This window comes from Colius striatus, chromosome 5 (assembly GCF_028858725.1).
Source record: "Colius striatus isolate bColStr4 chromosome 5, bColStr4.1.hap1, whole genome shotgun sequence".
In the NCBI taxonomy this organism is placed as follows: Eukaryota; Metazoa; Chordata; class Aves; order Coliiformes; family Coliidae; genus Colius; species Colius striatus.
The window spans coordinates 5,383,485-5,396,845 of NC_084763.1; the positions used below are offsets into that span (position 1 = coordinate 5,383,485).

General features: G+C 43.9%; 1 protein-coding gene across 3 annotated transcripts in view; it reads left to right on the top strand.

Annotated features, from left to right (window-relative positions):
* MYRIP (myosin VIIA and Rab interacting protein) overlaps positions 1-13,361 on the top strand; it is a 207,686-nt gene that overhangs the window by 165,770 nt on the left and 28,555 nt on the right. For all 3 annotated transcript variants that reach the window (XM_061996460.1, XM_061996462.1, XM_061996461.1), the window contains exons 9-10: positions 6,613-6,790; positions 9,982-10,631. In XM_061996460.1, coding sequence (XP_061852444.1) covers positions 6,613-6,790; positions 9,982-10,631 — 828 coding nt within the window. The remainder of the gene's footprint in view (positions 1-6,612; positions 6,791-9,981; positions 10,632-13,361) is intronic.

Here is a 13,361-nt window from a genome sequence, read left to right on the forward strand (position 1 = left end):
AGGCAATATGCTGTTCTTTCAGCTTTTATTTTGTTTTAAAGATGCTATCCTCTTACACTGATGGGTGTCACAAAGCTTTAAGGTCTGAGTTAAAGGCTGTGATGCTCAGAACTCGGCTGCCTGAGAGGCATTACTTATTTTTCACATGAAATCAGAGTGTTTATTGTCACATCGAGAACCATATAAATGCAGAACATTTGAGACTCCCTCTGTCAAGTGGCTGCTAGAGTAGGAGATGCTTTCTAATGAGTGAGTGAACAACTTTGTAGATGAGGGTCAGAGCAGGGCATGGAAGGATGCAATGGCTATTGTGGTTTAACCCCAGTCAGCAACTAAGCACCACACAGCCCCTCAACTTACTCCCTCTGCTTCTTCTTCTCTCTGCTAATACTGTCAGCACAGAGCACTGAGCTCTCAGTATCTTCAAAATGAAGAGAGTTACACAACTGGGAAACATCTTCCCTATTTGGTCTTTGTTGGTATGTTTTTAAAGAAATGCAGTAGAATATTCCCAAGTTTTGGAGAGGGGAAAAGAGCAAGCCATGGGGAATGAGGAGATAACAGCTAAACGAACATGAATACCTGTAAAAGCACTGCTTACATTCTAGTTACCTCAGGACATTTACCCTCTATTCCTCTCAAAGCAACAATTGATTTACCATCAAGTTCTGTAGGCTTTTTCACATAAATCCATTACATTGACTGAACTATTCTGCTTTGTGCTCCTAGCACTTTCCTAAATTGTTAGCCCCATAAGTACAATAAAATGATGTTGATAATAAATCCCTTACTACTAGCTTACAAATCCCTTGCAACCAAAGCAATAGCATTTTCACATGAGAGGGCTGCATATTATTTGTCAGGGTAGTCCCTTAACACTATGGATTATGCTTCTGTGTGATGTGTAGAGCTAATTACATGCTCAGCAGCAATGGGTTTGTTGGGGAATAACCTCCTGCCTTCCTTCCCTTGCAACCCATCTCTGGATCCTCAAGGTCAGCTAATCCAAACTGAACCAAAAGGGATGCACACCCAAATGTAGCTCTGCATATTATTACACAGCTGTGTAGTTCATACTGCTGGCAGGCCCATTCCTGATCAACTGAGCGTTATCTTTGTACTCCTCCTAAAGGAACAATGCTTTTAGGATGATCAGCTGCCTCAGAGGGTGGTAAGAGGATGGTAAACCATCCAGTGCAGCCAGGCTGTGTCTGTGTCACTAGTGAACAAAAAGCCAGCTTAGGCAGGCTGGCTGCCTGGATGCTCCAAGGCTTTTCCAGGAGTTATCATCTTTGTTTTCTCCTGCTGTTCAAGGATTTGCCCTGCTGGCTGGGCTGTCCTAACCAGGGTATAGGTCAGGGCATGAAGAAGGGAATTCTCTTTCAATTGAGTGTGAAAGTCTCCCATTCATCTGCCTGTCCTTTACTGCTTTTTAGAAGCTATAGTCTTGTCAACAGATCCTTTGCCACATAGAAGATTTACTAAGGTGCTTGAAACCCTTGGTATTTCACTCCCACTGCTAAACATCTGGACTGTATACACTGGAGCAGAGCAAAAACCACTTCCAGGGATCAACAGGCTGTGGCAGAGCGGCATCATTTGCAAGCTCTTACTGTCTCCTTCCCAATGTGGGGGTTTCCTTAGGGAAGGATGCATTAGCTGTTGATGTTTTGTGTCTGGTGAGGCAAGTGAGACTTGCTGGTTCTGTCTGTGTGGTGATTGTATTCATAGAGCAAACAGGGCTGGGAAGTGGGCAAGTGCTGCACTGCTGGCAGGCATAGCCATAGAATTGGCAGGGGAGAAGAGGTGAAGGTTGTATCTAAGTCATCTGTGTTTGTGTTGTCAGTACTAGGCTGAGCAAACAAGGTACTCCTCAAAGCCCATATTAACAGGTGCCCCACAGATCAGAGCTTGCAGAGCACAGGACTCTTCTGCCCACATCCAGAGGTGCCCCTGCTCCTAATTAGGTTGCAGACCTAATGCCTGCAAGGGCTCCTACCACGGTGACTCTGCAGCTGCCTTACCCTTGGGGCACCTGGGGCTCTCAGCTAGACAGAGTCCTTGATCTGCTCTAAATCAATGCAGAATAAATTACAGATTCACTGTTAAAGACAGACCAAAGAAATAGGGTGAAACAGGAGCAAAGTGAGGAGAAAAACGGGGTCCAGAATATTCTTTGCAGAGTTCAGTTAGTTGCTTGTGGGGTTTACTTTGAATTATCACCTTGGCTTCTCTGTAGAAGAAAGAGGAAGAATGTAGAGTAAAATCTTTACATTGTCTCTCTAAACATTGTGCTTATATAAGAGAGTTACTCAAGGTAAAGAATCCATAGGTTATCAGCATTAGACATTATTATTCACAAGCATGTTTTACACAAAGTCATTCTTGCTTTTGATTACTTGTTTTGGTTTCATTTATTTAATGTTCAGAAGCACAAGCTTGGAAATTGTTATAGACACAAGGTGGAATATTTCTATTCAGAAGCCATATTGCCTTGTCTTTTGGGTTTTTTTAGAAGGCCTGCAATGAAACAGGACCATAATACAAATATGATTCCTTCTAGCCCAGTTACAAGATAAAGGCTGAGAGTTCTCTCCAGCCAAACATTATAACTATGCAGCAGAAATCCCCTGAAGATGGGTTAAAAAAAACCACAAAGGAGAATGATAATGTCTGGAACCTCTTTTTGAAACAAACATCTCACAGCAGATGCCAGTAGGCAGGGATCATCTAAATAAAGTGTTTGGAAATGCCTGTCAATACTGTAACTACATTTTGCAAGCTGTGCTGTGCTGCACAGCAATCCTGTATGCAGCACAAGCCTTTAGCAGCGTGCACAGGGAACACAGGCAATGACCCGTTGGGTTGCAATGCCATCTGTTGATGGACTCATTTATTGCAGAAGCAGACAACTGCAGCACATCAGTGTCTGACTGAAAACATGCAAGGCAGCCTTGTAATTCCTCACAGATAAATACCCCTAAAATAGCTCTTGGCTGACAGGTTTTTTTGCTGGAGAGCCAGAACTGGTTGGAAAGGTGCTGGTAGCTTTAGGTAGGAGGGAGGGATCTTCTTGACTCCTTATGCACCTATAAATCATTATCAAAGCTCCTCTCTTCCTGCCTCCTTTTGAAAGTTGTGTTTAGTATGCTGTATTAGCTGGATACTTCTGGAAAATAGATTGGATTGGTTCTTCTGCCCTGAGATTTTGTTGCTGTTCAAATTTGTAAGCAATTGGTAAAGATTTGGGGCCATGACTCCTCCATTTGATTGGAGAGGGCAAAACTAACTTTCAGAACAAGAAATAACCAAATCCTCTGCTTTTTATTCTTCTTAATTGGAGCTTGTTAGAACACTCATGCTCCTTGATCATTGAAATCTCATCAGATACCAGAGCTACAGAAAACTACAAAAGCAGTAGTGAAGAGTGTTAGTTCAACAGCCTCTTCCAGTAGCATCATTTCATCCTTTTCCAGGATCTGAACACAGGAGTGCAGCTAAACTGTTTTAGCTTGGCATCACTTTTTTCACCTTAAGCTTTCTGTGACATTGAGCCATCTTCACTGAGAAGAGACAGTACTTCCAGCAGAGCAGTCCAAGTCATACTTTATCAGAAATTCCCATGAAAGGTGGAAAAAGGATGAGGATACCCCCAAGCCAAGTTTTGGAGGCTCAAAAGCTGATGCCCTTCCTGCATTTGGAGGGATTTTCCTGGGAATTGGCAGCAGTTTGTGCATAATACCAATTTCATGCTCTCCAGAGAGAGTTGTGGAGAGCAGTTTCCCTCTGACCTGACCCAAAAGTTTCATCAAACAATTTAAATCATCAGGTTGTTTTACATAAGCTTGTCTGGCTAAGCTTATTTGAGATCCTAGGCTGCTATCCCATATGGGACTGTGTCTATTTTCTGTGCTTCCTTGGTGCTTTTTGTCCATCAGGCTCATCTTCTCTTTATTAAACCCTTCAAGCTGTCGTGTACCTTCTATTCCTTCTGAAAGATGTAACTTCCCCGTCATGTAGACACACCTGAGGTAGCTTTAAATAGCTCAGGCAGTGCTGGTAGCAGTGTTGCTGCAGGGGCATGGGACTGAGGGCCAGAGCACTGAGCCTCCTCAGCGGGTTTCACAGCTCATGCCAAGTTCTGCCTTGTCAGGGTCTCGGGTTAGTCGTGAGCTGAGTGCAGACACTGCCATCACTGTGATGCAGCTTTTACTGTGATGTTTATGAAACAGTGTGTAGGCAAGTGAGAAGCTGCCATTTAAACAAAACACCAGAGGAGTTGTCAAACCTACAGATATTACATAATAAGAGAAAACAACGTTACTTTCATTATCTGAGCCCAGGTTTTCTTTCAGCTATTTTTTTCTGGTTTGGTTTTCTTTTCCCTTTTTACAATTCAATTCTCTTAAGTAATAAGGGAAAACATATCCTAGTGATTAAACTGTGGGATATTCCTCCTTCTGGGTTCTTCAGCACCTCGTATCTCTCTGTGTTTGCCATCTAGGTGGCGAAAAAAGAACGTGTCCAGAGAGAATGTTCTTGGTACTGTGAAAATAGTGACAGCCACAACAACTTGCTGCTTTCAGCAAGTAACAACCTTAACACAAAGGTGTCAGAGGATATGGCAGGCGTGAACTGGGCCTGATTTATTGTAAGAATGGGGAGTTCAGTAGCTCTTGCTTTAGTATGAAGTGAATTACAGCACAGTTAAAACTGGTCATAGTTGAGGCTGCAGATTTGCAGCTGAATTATGTTGTTCATATATCCTGTCAGGATGAAATCAAAGTTAATGAGCAAATTCCTATAGCAAAACAATTTGTCTGCCTGTCTGTATTGTGTTAAATTAATAACAGCTTTACAGGGTCAAGGAGCATTCAGATTATCTTGATCAGTTGAAGATCCAGCGTGAGATGTGAAACAGCCTAAATATAGACTTGAATATAGGTGGTTTGTGAAAGTGACTCAGCTGAAAGATTCCCTGTAATAAAATTATACAGTACTATGAGGTTATTGTTAGTAGTTCATGTCACTGAAATTGAAAGGAAACGCTCCAGTGCATCACGTTAGGACCTGTGTGTTTGCTCAGACAGGATTAACCAACTCACGTGGTTGCTGCAGTTACAGGACACATTTGATTCTAGGGCAATGAATCTGGCTTTTCCTCCAGAGTTCAGAAGCCCAACTAAACCCTGGTGCTTAGTTTGTGTTTCTTTGTACAGAATCTGATATGAAATCACACTGCTGAGAAAAGGATACAGGAAGATTTGCAGTTAATTAAATCTGGCATGATATATGGATCCCACACAGGAGCATTTCAGATGGGAGGAGGCACAGCTAGAAAAGTACTTCCAAGCCAGCAGGACTGCCAGGGACTTGAAAATAGCTGAAAGTCATTATCCTTTTCCTCACTGCAGCAGTGCAAAGCAGAGCTCTGATGCAGGCAGAGACCAGCCCTTTTGAAATTAACAGTTTCAGTTAATTGTCTGTCACTTGGACATCAGTAAAAACGTACAAAGATTTGAGAGTGTCAACTTGGCCTGCATAAAGAAGCCATGGTACTCGAAAGCATAGAATCACAGAATGGTAGGGGTTGGAAGGGACCTTATGAGATCATCCAGTCCAACCCCCCTGCAGAAGGAGGGTCACCTAGATCAGGTCACACAGGAACATGTCCAGGTGGGTCTTGAAGACCTCCAAGGAAGAAGCATACTTCTTACTGAAGCCCTGATACATACAGGCAGTCTGTTACCAACTCTGTTACAAAGGCCAAAACAGAGGTTTTGAGTGGTAAAAAGTTATGGGGCAAAAAAGCTAATTGTTGTTTGAAAAGCTGTTCTCTTTTGACATTCAAGCTGCCTATGCCAGATTTAATATGACTTCTGCAACTGACCTCAGTGCCTAAGTCGAAACTAAAATGCCTGGTCTATTTATGTAGGCTCAAAGGAAAGCACCTTCCCCTCAGTAGCAGTGAGGGCTCATTTACAATCACCACAGTATTTTACCTCATTTTGGCTTGAAATGGGACCCTCCTAGAAACAAACAGATGTGCAGTTGTAGGCTAAGCTGACTTCATTAACAAGACTGCATAAAACTGCCCAGCACATTCTGTGATACACAGGTCCTAACAAGCAAAAGAATTCTGCATTCAAATGAGTTAAGTTGCACATTTATTTCTGGGGAACAGGCTGTTTGTTTGGGGTTTTATTTAATGTTGAACTTCTGCAAATTGTTGCACCAGATGGCCTGTTGAGCCAACAGTACATCATCACGTCTCCCCACAACAGGATCTCTTTCTGGCTAGCTTGAGTTGAAGGAGTTAGACATCAGTCCTCACCAAGCACGTTCCTATAAACTTCACCTTAATTATCTCTTTCCATCTGGTCCATGGTGGCATGAACAATTTCCAGCTTCCTTGCACAGCATCAGAAATGCACATAAATAAAGCAGCCTGGTGCTGAAACAATTCTTTTGAACAGATCCAATTCCATTTCTGGATGCAAGCAGATCTCACACTTCTGGGGATAACTGAATACTCACCCTAATTACAGTCAAGAGTTTGATAACAAAGTATTTCTGTTTCTAAATGATGCTCTCTGATTTGTATTCCCACAGAGGTCTCAGTCTGCGTTTTCCCTGGCTAGTGAAGATGTGTCCAGCAAAGGACTAGACCCTGCATTGTCTGTGACTGAGGCTCTTTGGAGGCAGCAGAAAGGACAATTCAGGAAACAGAAGGAACACAAGCTCTCTGCATTACCCAGCTGGAAAAGTGTGGACAGGCTAAATGAAACAAGTAAATATTTCTAGTACGAATATGATTCTTCTTTTGGTTCTCACTCACACGTGGAATAAATGTGACTTAAAGCAAGGACCTTCACCAGGAGATTCCTGCTGACGCCTGTGCTTGCAGGGGTCACATGTGAAAATGTCTCTTTGGTGATGCTGAGTGTCATGATTTCATTGGAGCCTTTGGGGGGTTGATTTGGGACTGTTAGAAAACATTAGGCATTTGATTTGTATGCATTTGAGAGCCTCTAAGACACAAGAGCCCTCAGGCTCTGCTTGCTTACTTGTCCTTCAGTTGAAGGAGTTTGTAGCTGCCCATAGTTAACTGTTGATGAGTTTACATCCTGAACTAAGCAGTGAAATAATGCACATTTAAGTTCAACCCTGATTAATTCACCAGTGCATTGTTCTGTGCAGCCCTCCTACTGCTGCTTACACACAAGTTTCATAGAATCATAGATTCACACAATGGTAGGGATTGGAAGGGACCTTTGGAAATCATCCAGTCCAACCCCTCTCCTAAAGCAGCTCCACCTAGATCAGGTCACACAGGAACGTGTCCAGGTGGGTTTTGAAGACCTCCAAGGAAGTAGCCTCCACACCCTCCCTGGGCAGCCTGTGCCAGGGCTCCCTCACCTCAGCAGGGAAATAGTTTTTCCTTATGTTTAAATGGAAGTTTTTGTGTTCCAGCTTCATCCCATCACCCCCTTGTCCTGTCACTAGGTATAACAGAAAAAAAGTGCTGCCCCAACCTCCTGACACCCACCATTGAGATATTTGTAAATATGAATGGGATTCCCCCCTCAGTCTCCTCTTCTCCAGACTAAACAGCCCCAGTTCCTGCAGCCTTTCCTCATAAGGAAGATGCTCCAGTCCCCTGATCATCTTGGTGGCCCTGCGCTGGACTCTCTCCAGCAGTTCCCTGCCCCTCTTGAGCTGAGGAGCCCAGAACTGGACACAGGACTCCAGATGAGGCCTCACCAGGGCAGAGCAGAGGGGGAGCAGAACCTCCCTTGACCTGCTGCCCACACTCTTCTTGATGCATCCCAGGCTGCCATTGGCTTCTTGGCCACGAGGGCACATTGCTGGCTCATGGTCAGTTTATTATCAACCAGCACTCCCAGGTCTCTGTCTGTAGAGCTGCTCTGCAGCAGGTCAATCCCCAGCCTGTCCTGGTGCATGGGATTGTTCTTCTCAGGTGCAGGACTCTACCCTTGTCTTACTGAACCTCATGTGGTTCCTCTCTGCCCAACTCTCTGGCCAGTCAAGAGGGAGCCATGCGAGTAGGAGCTTCACAAAGCAGCAGTTTCCCTAGATCCATCCTCTCCATGCATTAGGTGGGGAGGTGAATATGGATGATTGATGGTGAGCAGCTTCCTAAGTCAGCCTCTTTCCTGAATCAGCACCCTGGGAAAGAATGCAATTCCCTGCTTACTGCAAGATGACATAAGCACAGGCTGTCATTGAAGAAAGTGGTTCCTGCTCTTGGGTAGGATCTCATTTCCACTCTGTCCTGGCTGTAGTGTTCATGAGCCCACAGGGAGTGAAGCACCAGGCAACTGTTGCACAGAAGGGTCAGTTAGTTTTCACCTCCACACCTGCTCTAGGGGAATACTGAACTGCTCACTGCAGTAGCTCCAGATGACAGGGAACAGCAAAGCTTGCATGTCTGCTGCTGTTGTCCTCCTGGGACAGAGTCTGCTGGATCCAGCTTCTTTTCTTCTAACAGCTGTAAACCCCACCTGACCCCTCTAGCAAATTGGTTCATGAAGCTAAACAAGCAGAAAACTTGTCTCTTATAGGGTTGCTGATAAGCTGGGAGATTGAAAATTAGAGAGTGTCAATACTCCTTCCTCCCAGACAGAAAGTGATGGTAAAGTAGTACTAAAATCTGGCTCAACCAGGTATGCATCATGTTGTGAACTGCGTATTCAGCCCTCTGTTAGAAGTGTTCTCCTGGGCATTTTAGTGGAAGGCCTGTTTTCAGTAAAGCAGTTAATTGGGTGCTTAAATTTAAGAACCCACTTCAATCTCATTGAATTCCACGAGCAATTTAGTACTTAACAGTTGCTTAACCATAAGAGAGTGACAAATTGACCCAGTTTCCTTTCAGGTGCTCTCCTCAGAGGATTTTCTGTGCTTCTTTCATCTAGGAGCCACATTTGTGATGAATAGCTTATAGTAAATAGGTGGTTGTGCTAATATGTGTGTGTATCATCTTGTATAAATCCATGGCATTCTGTGTTGGTTCATCTGCTGTGGGAGGCAGAGGCATCACACATTCACATTTCCCATGAAGGGACTTTTCAAGTCTTTGACCATATTTGTAGGGGTTTTTTTTCTGTCAGATTTGTAAAATACAGTGTGAAAAAGTGGAGGGATACAAGAGCAGCAATGCTTGGGTCAGACAAAAAGCTCATTTAGTCTAGGGTACAACAGTAAACATAAGCAAGAGCCTTGGAAAGATTAGGAGAAAGCAAGTATTTTGCATGATGCTTTTGAGTAGGCTCTGAACCTCCAGAACTTCCAGGTTAATGACTGTCTCTGTTAGAAGTGGGTTTCTGTATTTAGCAAACCTCAATGGGTTTCTCTTCCATGTGCATCTCTGTTTTATCCTAGATTAATGTCTAGCATCCCTTACACTCTTAGTCATTAAACTCCATGTTACTATGGATCATGATTCTTTCTTTTGAACCTTGATTTCTCTGGTTTCACTTGATGATCTCTTAGCACACATCCTCTCAGTCTTTTCTCCTGCAAGTGTCAGGGGTCTGGCTTATCTAATTTTCCCTTGAATAGAAGCCATTTCAGAAGCTGGTGCAGTCTCTGTTTCTCTTCTCTGATCCTTTTTCCATGTCCTTTTTGAGATGGGGGACCAGAACTGCACTCAGAATTGCAGATATTTTCAAACCACTGCATGTATACATATCTGTGTACTGATTGTTCCCTCAGCTTTGCTCCAAGTACTCTCACATATTTAATAGCTATCACCATGACTTTAAGTGATTGCTTCTGATTAAAAGGAGCATGGCAGCACGGCTCACGACACGAGAGAATTCATACAGCAGCAACGCTTGCACTTGTTCATTAGTTTTGTTGAGCCCTCCAATTTGTGGCCAGTTGATTGCAAACTGGGGAGAGGAAGGAAAAAGAGCCTTGCAGGCTGTGATCAAAACTGTTCTTGTTTCGTTCCCACAGACCCACCTTCTGTTTTTCAAAGCACCGATGGCAACTGGGTAGCTCTGCAGAACGTGGCTTTGCCTCGCCCTCGCATGCTGGCCAAACCAAAGAGCCAGGTGTTTGAAGCTTTGGAGAATGAGTCCAGCATCGTGTCTGCTTACGACGAGATGGGCTCAGACAGTGAGGACGACTACGACTGGAATGTGGCTTTGAACAAGCTGCGTCGGAGACCTCGGCACTTACCAGGAGATTTCTATTATGCCGGTTCCCAGCATGGTTCTGAATGGGTTTATGGCAGTGATCAGTACCAAGCAGTGACCTCCCCTTCCTCTGGGCTGTACACCAATACTGAGACACTGTGCTCCGATTCGGAGACGTCGTCGGTAAACTCTTCCCAGGAAGCTAAAGGACCTAGCAAACTTCTCTGGTTACAAAGCAGAACTCAAAGTGATGTGCCCAGAATGGAAAAAAACCATTTCCATGGAGAGCTGGATGTAAATTTCAATCCACAGGCAACCACCTTGGAGTATTCGGACAGCAGCGAGACTGAAGAAGTTCATTATGATTTGGAAAAGAGATCCAGAAGGTGGAGGAAGAACAAAACATTCTCTGAAGAGTTATGCGAAGAAGAAAATCCCCCAAAAGCCAACAAGATGAATTTAAGTCAGGTAACTGTGTTTGAGCTTACCCAATGCAGTCTCAAAAAGAGCTGGGCTGAACTAATTAAGCAATGCTGGCAATAACATGTGAATCGGGAGTGGGAGGTGGAGTGTTCTTGCAAGCTTTATCTTCCTCATGCCTCCTAACCAAGAAGCAAAGGCTTAAATATACCATGAACAGGCTTTGCTTCTTTCTCAAATGTGCCACTTAGAATCACAGAATGGTAGGGGTTGGAAGGGACCTTTAGAGATCATCTAATCCAACCCCTCTGCAGAAGCAGGTTCGTCTAGATCAGGTCACACAGGAACATGTCCAGGTGGGTCTTCCATCTGATCAGTGGTGTTGTTGATCCTGTAAAATACAGTGTTCTTATTAAAAAACTCCAGACCACCTCAGGATCTGCCAACAGCTAAGAAATGTTGACTAAACACTCCTTTTGTCATGTTGAGGGTTTTTCCAACTCCTTCATTCTTGGAATAAGAAATAACTTGTATGCCTGGGAACCTTCTGTGTGCTGGTTGCAAATGTCCTGGTGAGCGATAAAGCTCAGGAGCAGCAGGAATTCAAAGGGGGCTTTTTTTGAAACAAGAGAGTATTGACTCTTTGTCAAGTTTCATTTCCCACATCCTGCCCCTCTTAAATCCTAGAGCTGCATCATTGCTGTAGCAGAATAACAGTAAGCCTGAAGCAAGGAGCTAAGTGCTGCCTTCTCCCTGTGCCTCTGGCTACAAGCAACCCAATCCACTCTTTAAACCAGCTGGAGCAATTGTAAGATGCTTGGAGTTGGTTTTGCTTGCATTACTAGCCTGTATTTCCTATGAAAGACATCAGTACATGTGATTGTAGCCAAGATTAGGATTCTGGCACTTCAGCAGGTTTTAGTGCTGGGAATAAGATTGTTAATTCTGTATCTATTCCATCTGCCTTGAGGAGACAGATGTGAGTGTACTAAGTGTTTTGTACTTGTTCATTTATACTCATATCCTTATACATTTATAACCAGTTGTTGAAGGTGAGTTATGTATGGTAACGTTCTCCAGCAGTGACCCTCCAGCAACATTCTCCATCAGTGACCCTTCATGACTTCTTAGAACATCAGGCAGAACTACAGGACTTTCCAGGACTTTACTGCACAAAGACAATGTTTTGCACACAGACTTCTGCATTTCCCTTTCTGGTTTTTCATATCTGTGCATGTTCTCTGTGTGTCTGTACCCTTCTTGTGGTTACTGCTGCTCCTGCAGCGTGTAGAAGACTGGAGCTCACAGGGAAGGTTCTGGAGATTAGATAAAATCATAGAATCATTTTGGTTGGAAAAGACCTTTAAGATCATCTGCAAGCACCACTAGACCACGTCCCTCTACGTCACATCTACACGTCTTTTAGGTACCTCTGAGAATGATGAATCAAGCACTTGCCTGGGCAGCCTGTTCCAAAGTTTAATAACCTTCTTTTGATGAAGACATTTTTCCTAATATCCAATGTAAACCTCCCCCATGTTCTTCCAGTAAAGGTCAGAAAGGCAAGGTGCTTCCAGAGGTAGATGATGGCATCATTCAGCAGCTGAGTGTGTGCTTCAAAGTGCAAGCCAGTGCACAAAGTGATTGTTCTTTCCAACTCTCTTGTGAGTTGCATTCTCTCTTAAGTGCTACTTATACCTCTCTGGTGTGCTCAAAATGTGAGTTTTGGGATTCTGACTCGCTGTTCCCTTCATTTTATCCTTTAGGGCTAAAAGAAACAGCTGCTGCTGTCCTGCTGCCTCAGCCACAGTGCAGCAGGCAGAGGCACACTGCCTCCACATCACACTAGTGTTTCCACAGCAATGACGTTCTCCCTGGGAAGGTTATGGATGGGTGGGTTTGCATACATTCAGCTTGTGTTTCAGGACACACACACAGCCTGGTGGTGGCTGATTTGGCAGCTGGTGCCCACATTTAGAGAACTGTTACTCCAACCTCTGGTACACAAACAGTACTGGGAGCAGGAATGCACTGGCTACTGCAATTTATAGCAGGGATGTTGCACAGTTGAACAGTTCTAGGAAGCAATTAAAATTACCATGAGCATAAGGAAAATGATTGGAGGTATGAAAATAAATTAACCAGACATCATTTATGTTGCTTAGAAAAATGAGATTAAAGAGATATTAGATTTTCATATCATCCCCAAAGTAATATGTTGATCTGGGTAGAATGATGGAGGCTGCCTCAGAGAGCAAAAAGGCTGTACACAATGATCCTGTAGGTGCCTGGAGAACTGCAGAGAGCATAAACTGAAGGAAGCTTCGTTGTGGGGTCTTAAATCAAGTGTGGGGTTTTTCACATGCTGAAGTTATACAGACCTGGTAGAGGGCATGCCAAATTCTCTTCTAAAACACATTGCATTGGACACTGAACAACTGATCATATGTAAACTGGGGTGAGGAAATGTGCTTTTCCCATACTTTAGTTGGTCACAATAGTAACCTTACATTACTGCATTGTATTAATAAGATGGCAATTCATTAACCATTAGGTTTTCATTAGTGCTGGAGACAGGATTTCAGTTTAGCAGTCTATTCATAGAATGGTAGGGGTTGGAAGGGACCTTTAGTCCAACCCCCTGCAGAAGCAGGGTCACCTAGATCAGGTCGCATAGGAACATGTCCAGGGGGGTCTTGAAGCCCTCCAAGGAAGGAGCCTCCACAACCTCCCTGGGCAGCCTGTGCCAGGGCTCCCTCACTGAAACAGGGAAATAGT